The following is an 8,263-nucleotide window of genomic DNA, read 5'->3' as shown; positions in this document are numbered from 1 at the left end:
ATCGTCGCTGGGGCCAAGGAGCGTGTGGCGGCCTGTTCTTGTCCCCGTGAATCCGGGCTCTGTCCCCGCTCTAACACACTGGCTGTGTTTGCCGCCCACCCTGCCCCCCTGAGTATGTGAGCTATGCCGAGCCTCCCTCACCTATGACACGTCCGCACGCTGCTCTGGCTTTTCTCTCCCACAGCATGGAGGCGGCGGTCACCACAGCACGCAGGGACATTTCTCCCCCAGGCTTCCCTTTCAATAAGAATTCGTAATTGTGCAGACTCAGGACTGAGAGGGACCAAGATGCCTGAACACACACACACACATACACACGCCTTCATTCATTCAAGCTCAGATTATTTAGTTCGGTATAGGGGTATAGGACTCAATTCCTGCACTTCTTAAAAATGTAAGATCAACAAAGAATTTTTTTGAAAGTTCAAATAGTACTCTTGCTGATTTTTATAAAAATTTTTGGAAATGAAAGGGAACATTATGTGGAGTTTTCTTTTGTCCCAGTGGATGATTTATGGGCCATTCGTTGCCTGGGCCTGACTGCCTTTCCCATTGGGTGTCTGTGGGCTTCACGTGCCATGGGCATCTTTGAAAAGCGCCTTCTGAGGCCCAGCTGCTCACGGAGTCTCCTGAACCTCCCGGGAACGGGCCGCGCTCTCCTCCAGCACCATGAGCAGCAGCTTTGTGGGCGCCTGGAAGCTGGTCTCCAGCGAGCACTTCGATGCCTACATGAGAGCGCTGGGTAAGGAAGCTCTTTCCTCTCCGGGCTGCGAAGGCTCCTCTGGAGAATGTTGTGTGACTGTTGCCATCTGCCTCCTTTTCCGGGAGGCTGGGGCAGTTTGCAGGCTGAAGTGCAAGCCTCTGCTGGTGCCTGATAATTTGTTTGTATTTCCTTTGTGGCAATTTTAATAGATTTTAACTTACATGAGAGTTGCTTAGATGCATGGAACTGCCACCATTTCCAAAGGCAGTTTCGTTTCAATAGGGCTTTGGGTTCAGAACCACAGGAAAGAAGTCTTTGATGTGTAGTCAGCCCGTTCCTCAGCGTTCCTGAATGCTGGCTTTGTAACAACTGAAGGGCCCATAGTACAAGGAGCTGAAGATACTGACGTTAAAATGTTGATGTTTAGCTAAGCTATAAGCTTTCTCTCTCTATCTCTAGGTTGTGCATCACTACATAATCATGTAGAGAGAGAGTTTGTAAAAAGAAGGTGCATTAAAGCAGGGTGTTTATAGCCCAGGGAAGTTCTCAGATAAAAAGAATGGGTTGTGGCAGTGAATTCAAACTCAATTACACTGGCATTAGACTTTCTTGGAGTTGAAACAATGGATGGAAAACCAGGCCATTAGTGACATCAACTTTATTTGACACTATTTCTAAAGACTGTTCCACAGAGATGAGCCTATCAATGGGCAGAATCCTTGGACACCCCAGAGCTGTATCAGTCCAATGAACAGTGAGGCCAATGACCCAGGTTGCCCAGATTGCCAAAATGCCTGTAGCTTTATTACCTGTTCAGAAAGCCAGTGAGGAAGGTTCTTTATAGATAAAAATGAGCAAAATCCTGTCATGTGGCCTAGAAAACTATGAGACCTTATTGGGATCAATCAGCACTATCAGATTAGTTAGATGCATACACTTCACTTTACAGCTGAGGAAGAAGCAAAATCTGAGAATGTCTCAATAAAGGACTCCCTAATTCTGTCATTTTCAACATTTAGAGCACACAGGAATGCCTGGGGGTGGGAGGGGTGGTAAAATGTAGATCCTCAGGTTCCACTGCAGAAATTTAGCTAGAAAAACATTGCCCTAAAGCTTATAAGATAATATGATTAATCAGAATTAGAAAAAAAGAGTACAGTTCACCATGCTTTATCAGGTCTAACTTGTCACTTCTTATTAGGTGGACACAGGGATGGGCAAAAGTGGGTTTACAGTATAATACAAATAAATAATACAATAATTTAAATAAATAATACAAGAAGATGTCCAAAAAATGTATACACATTATAATGGCTGATAGCTCAATTTTTAAAATGAAATGTATTTTAATAAACACTGCTTTTATAATTATTCAAAGTGTGTATGCTGGCCAAAACTGGTTTGGCTCAGTGGATAGAGCATCGGCCTGCGAACTGAAAGGTCCTGGGTTCGATTCCAGTCAAGGGCATGCACCTTAGTTGCGGGCACATCCCCAGTAGGGGGTGTGCAAGAGGTAGCTGATCAATGATTCTCTCTCATGGATGTTTCTAACTCTCTCCCTCTCTCTTCCTCTCTGTAAAAAATCAATATAACATATTTTTTAAAAAAACAAAAACAAAAAAACAAAAACAAAAAACAAAACAAAGCGTGTATGCATTTTTGAGGGATACACACACACACTAGTTTTCCCTTCATATATTTCAATATATTTCTCTCATTGGACATTTCCCTTTTCTATGTTTAATATAATTTTGGATACCTATTAATAATACTTGAGTCTAATTTTTTTTCAAATACAGGGAAAAAAATTAATGCTTTTATTCACTAATGATAAATTGGAATAGTACAGGTAGGTCTTGGAGGGAAATGGATGTTTTTTCCACTCACTAGATTTAGGGGCTGCAACAAATTTCAGAAATGAAATTCAATCAAGGATGCGGGGGAACTCTTTGCTATATCCATAGTATGTTACTGAGGGAGAAAAGTCATGGGACATATCTGTCATAGCATCATTTATTTTTATTATTATTATTATTATTATTATTAAATATATTTTATTGATTTTGTACAGAGAGGAAGGGAGAGAGATTGAGAGCTAGAAACATCAATGAGAGAGAGTCATTGATCAGCTGCCTCTTGCACACCCCCTACTGGGGATATGCCCGCAACCAAGGAACATGTCCTTGACCAGAATCGAACCCGGGTCCCTTCAGTCCCCAAGCCGACGCTCTATCCATTGAGCCAAACCGGTTTCCGCATAGCATCATTTTAAAAAAGTCTATAATCTGTGTGCAAACTAAACTGTACTGGTCGATACAAAACTACAGTGGGTGATGCCCAGGGGAGGTGCTGGTGGATGTGGTGAGTGATTTTCAATGGAGGTGCCGTTGGATGACTCACACTGTGTGGGCTGAACACTTCTACCTTGCAAATTTGCAGAGGTTACCTTAGTAACAAAACCTAAACATCAGAGTCTACGACATGCATTTCCATTAGGAGGTGAAACATGGGAGAGGTTCTTAGTTGTGGTTGTCACCACCTGCCATCTGCCCCCTGGGCCCCAATGTGGCCTCCAGGCTCTGTAGGTGCTCCTTCTGGGTCAGCATAATTCTAATTCTACCTTGATTTTCAGGTGTGGGGCTAGCCACCAGGAAACTGGGAAATTTGGCCAAACCCAAAGTGATCATCAGTAAGAAAGGGGATATTATAACCATAAGGACTGAAAGCTCCTTTAAAAATACAGAGATCTCTTTCAAGCTCGGCCAGGAATTTGAAGAAACCACAGCTGACAACCGGAAAGCAAAGGTAAATGTCAATGCTTCTCTTCAAAGTCTCCAGCTTGAGAGAGGATAACTCCTCTAGGGTTGAAAGCATAGACTGCTTCCTTCTGTGGGAAATGAATGTGCTTACTAACGCTTCTTTAATCAAACAACAGCCACGCAAGTCAATTACGTAAACTTGTCTTCGCAGAGCATCGTAACCTTGGCCAGAGGCTCATTGAACCAAGTGCAGAAATGGGATGGCAAGGAAACCACAATAAAGAGAAAGCTGGTGGATGGGAAAATGGTTGTGGTAAGTGAGTCTTTACTTCTAAATACAGAAATGATGCCATTGAAATAAAGAAATTGGTTATAATATTTTCAAAAATATTCTTTTTTCTTTGGAATCCCAATGGCTAAGAATGGCTCAGAGTGGGGCAGAATTAGTGTTTGCATGACGCTTAAACTATCAAGAGTTCCAGTTTCACTCTTGAGAATTTAGAATTAAGAAAGCCCACTTGTTACTTTAGAAATAAGAACGCCTAAAATGATAGTCAAATTAAAGAGGTATGGCTAAATCTCACCAATTGGGACTCACAAAGAGAAAAGCAAGTCTAAGTTCTACAAGCAAAACAAACCCAAAAGGCTCAATTAGTGAATATTTGTAGATATCTGGGTGTTTTCAAGGATCCACAGTAAGTTGGACTAACCCACGTCCATGATTGAAGTTGAGCTCACAGCAGCCCTCATGAGTCTGCAGATAAGAAGGATGATAAAGGTTACATGAAGTGCCCTCTGATGATTTTTTGAAGTTTTAGGTTCTGTGCTCACTAATTAGCACATATGTTGACTATGAATAGATTCACATGCTGTTTTGAGTGTCTCTTCCTTAGAACAGAGAGTTTTGGTCCCTGGCTGCGCAATAGCCTTCCATGGGGAGTAAGTTCCATTAGGGCCCATCACAGATCACACCTTTGGGGAGGAGGAGCATCAGTATTTTTAAGTGTTCCCCAGACAAGGCAAAAGTGCAAGTGATTTTGAAAACAACTGTTTCAGTAGACTTAAAACATGCATATAATTTTATTTATCTATTTATTTTTCCACTCAATACTATTTTGTATTACTTTCAGGTGAACAGCGTAGAGGAAGTTGCCATTTTAAAAGAATTCTTTTGCCGTAGCCTAGATCAATTGTTTCTCCTGCTTTAGTGGCCGTGGATTTAAATGACTGGAGACTGACATGCTGACATTTTAAACTTTTCTGAGTGTAATCTCATGGGATGGTTTTTAATTTCTGTTATCACCTACACATCTGCAGTCCCCTCGTGTGTGGGCTTTCGGAGTCCAGCTGACCTCTCTCTCTTTTAAAGGAATGTAGGATGAAAGGCGTGGTCTGCACCAGGATCTACGAGAAGGTCTGAGAAAACCGACGCCTCGTTGACCTGGTATTTGCTCAGCTGTTTCCCTGGCAGAGTCTGACTACACTGCAGTTTGCTTGTTCCTGCTTTCATCTGGATAGAGCAGTCAGGCAAAGGCCTCCGCGGAGGATCCATTTACAATCCAGCATTATTCAAATATGCTCAATTTGCTTGCATCTTTGCTGTCTTAAAGCATCTAGATTGCCCTGACCTAAATAGTTGATAATGCCATCTAATTACTTGTAAAATTCTAACTTGTGTTTTGGATACTTGCAATGATAATAAAAGGAGGCAAACGTGCTGGTCAGGGGCCACTCACACAAATGCCTGCCAGGAGGGAGCGCCTGGGGAGGAGCAGAAGTGAGGCAATCCGGAGGAGCAGCTTCAAAGCGAGGGTTAACGTTCCAGCTGAACTGGGCTCCAGCCCATTTCTTTTAAATTGAGGTTAACTTATCGACAGCGAAATGCAAATATCTTCAAGGTAAAGATTAACCCATCGCATGCACCATGTCACCTACACCCTGTTTAAGACATAGTACATTTCCTTAAGCCCAGAACGCTGTCCCATACTCTTCCCAGCTCACATCCTGCTCTCTCTCATCATCTCCAACAAAAGCAAACAGTGGCTTCGTTTTTATCACCATAGATTCATTTGTTCTGCCTGTTCTCAAACTTCATGTAACTGGACTCATCCATTATGCGTCCTTTTGTTTGCCTCTTTAAACGCAGCATGTTTTTGAAATTCGTCCACATTGTTCCTGCAGCAGGAACGGGTTTCTTTTTCTCGCTGAGTAGTAGCCCATTGCGTGAATGTATCACAGATTCTTTCTCTCTTTTTCTCTTAACACAGTGGGGCTATTTCCAACCTGGGGCTATGGTGAACAAAGCTCCTGTAAACATTCTCATACGAGGCTGTTTGTAGACTCTCTTTTGGATAAATTACGAGGCATGAAATTACTGGGTCCAGTGGATTTGGATTGGCAGGAAAGAGGGGACACTGTGTTCCAATAATCATGTACCTATTTCAGATATATTACCTGACTGAGCAAATGAGATGTTTGAATGTTAGGAGCCAGAGTTTTCCTCTGGAAGAAGGAGCACGCAGCTGTGGCATGAGGGGGGAAACAACAAGGTGAAAATGCGCTGGAACAGATGGAAATTCACGGTTTCTAACGCATGTATTTGCGTGTGTGTGTGTGTGTGTGTGTGTGTACAATTTGACATGTACTGATGTGTGTATGCACATATGTGTTTATGTATATGTCGATAGTGGTTCCCCCTTAGCCTTTAGCCTTCAGGGATATGTTCCCAGACCCCCAGTGGATGTCTTAAACCGCAGATAGTACCAAACCCTCTATATACTATGTCGTTTCCCTAGACATACAGACTTATGATAGAGTGTAATCTATAAGTTAGACACAGTAAGACATTAACACCAATAAGTGACAATAAAATAGAACAATTATAACAATATACTCTAATAAAAGTTATGTGACTGTGGTCTCTCTCAAATATCTTGTATCATCTTCACCTTTTCAATGCCAGGGGTCCTCAAACTTTTTAAAGTGGGGGCCAGATCACGGTCCCTCAGAGAGCTGGAGGGCCGGACTATATGAACTACTAATTCCTACTGTAACACCTCAGCTGCGCTCACTGCCCAAAAAACTTGGCGGGCCGGATCAGACTCCTCTGCGGGCCGCATGTGGCCCGCGGGCCGTAGTTTGAAGATGCCTGTTGGAAGCACTTTAAGGCATATCCGAATTGCCAGCAGCACCCCTCTTGCGTTTTGGGGCCAATATGCAGTAAAACGAAGGTTGTTTGAACACAAGCCCTGTGATCTGATAACTCAGACGGCTGTCAGTGACTCCTGGGCACGGAGCGTCTACAGCATGGAGAGCCGACAGGGAGTCACCTCCCAGGCGGGGCGGGCAGCATGGCGCGAGATTTCACTGTGTTGCCCAGCACTGCGGAATTTAAAAGTTCTGATTTGTTTATTTCTGAAATCTTCCATTTTAATACTTTTGGACTTCATGTACTGCAGGTGACTAACTGAAACCACAGAAAGTGAGGCCGGGAATGAGGGGGACTTACAGTCCACGCACACACATGCACGTGTTTTTTAGCTATAGCTGCCCATGAGCTTAGAAGCAGACACCTCCGTGGGAATGAGCCCACCCAGCACCCACACCTTGGTGTCCACACTTCATGCCCCACTAAAACGAAGGAGGGTTCCTGGGAAGATGGCCAATCCCAATGTGAGAGCATCAGGAACCACCTGAGTCTAACATCTCTTCTTATGCCAGAAAGTAAGGACGTGTTCAAACAAATAATCAAGGTATGTCACCCAAATATTCAAATGAGCTTGAAGCACTCCCATTGATTGGCCCAAACTGGGATAATTTGAGAAGCAAAATAATGAAGAAAAACATAAATTATAAACTGTTGGGGAAAATTAAGAATCAGTGAGTAACATTGCAGGGAGGGAGTGGGAGAGAGAGAGAGAGAGAGAGAGAGAGAGAGAGAGAGAGAGGAGAAGGAATTGTCTTCCTCTCTGTAGAGTGCCCTGGGCACACTGGGAAACGTGGACGAAGTGTGGATTGGAAAGTCATCACTTTTCAGCCATCACAGGAAATCTCGGCTCAGGGAAGACGGATCAGTGGTGTTGAAGCGAGAGGGAAATTCCGGTTAGGAGCGATATTAGTGTGCTCCACACAGATTGCTCATTATTACAAGGGAAAGAACAACAAGTGCACAGAGGGAAAACTGGATGACCTCTTGACCTGGTCACTGACGGCAACCTTGCCCACGAAGGGCGGGTGGAAAGCACATGGCTTCCAACGTGACACCCAGAGAAGGAAGTGACATCACCTGTGTCGTATTCTGGCCTGGAATCCATGTCTGGGTCTAATCGTGAAGAAACAGCAGACAAACTCCAAATGAGGAAAGTGCTTTTAAAAAGGGGAACGGGGTGTTGGTTGAATTCTTAAAAAATGCCATTGTTACAGAAGACAAACAGAGGCTCTGGGGAAATGTCCCACGTGGGTGTGCACTAAACATACCTGGCACCACACGCAGTCAGTGCCTCTAGCTGGACGTGTGCAGATAATATAAATACTCCGAGGGTCAATATTAGAGGCACTGGCAAGCTGCAATAAAGATGGCAACTGCGATTAAAAGTTTACTATGACTACGTAAGACAATATCCCTATCCTTGGGAAATACACATTGAAGTATTTGGGGATCATGGTCCATAATGTATGCAATTTACTAAAACATTTCAGAAAAAAAACAAACACCAACATACATACATCCAGAAAGAGAGCATTTGGTAGAGCAAATGGGATAAAATTTAACAATACATGGATATAAATTCAAGCCATGTTT

General features: G+C 43.3%; 1 protein-coding gene across 1 annotated transcript; it reads left to right on the top strand.

The window, feature by feature from the left end:
• Positions 1–590: 590 nt before the first annotated feature.
• LOC118718463 (myelin P2 protein) lies at positions 591–6,380 on the top strand. The gene is made up of 5 exons (XM_036437317.2): positions 591–742; positions 3,336–3,508; positions 3,674–3,775; positions 4,832–6,141; positions 6,192–6,380. Exons 1-4 carry the CDS (start codon positions 670–672, stop codon positions 4,880–4,882), a joined length of 399 nt encoding a protein of 132 aa, XP_036293210.1. The 5' UTR covers positions 591–669; the 3' UTR covers positions 4,883–6,141; positions 6,192–6,380.
• The last annotated feature ends 1,883 nt before the right edge of the window (positions 6,381–8,263 follow it).

Source organism: Pipistrellus kuhlii, unplaced genomic scaffold, assembly GCF_014108245.1.
Source record: "Pipistrellus kuhlii isolate mPipKuh1 unplaced genomic scaffold, mPipKuh1.p scaffold_m20_p_14, whole genome shotgun sequence".
Taxonomy (NCBI): Eukaryota; Metazoa; Chordata; class Mammalia; order Chiroptera; family Vespertilionidae; genus Pipistrellus; species Pipistrellus kuhlii.
Note: the sequence above shows the minus strand (reverse complement) of the source record. Positions and strands in the feature narration are given on the sequence as shown.

Excerpts from the sequence above, each read along its gene's own strand:
- LOC118718463 (XM_036437317.2), top strand. The coding sequence starts at position 670 with ATGAGCAGCAGCTTTGTGGGCGCCTGGAAGCTGGTCTCCAGCGAGCAC. Across the intron at positions 743-3,335 it reads TGCCTACATGAGAGCGCTGG|GTGTGGGGCTAGCCACCAGG; the intron begins GTAAGGAAGCTC and ends CTTGATTTTCAG. Across the intron at positions 3,509-3,673 it reads CTGACAACCGGAAAGCAAAG|AGCATCGTAACCTTGGCCAG; the intron begins GTAAATGTCAAT and ends TTGTCTTCGCAG.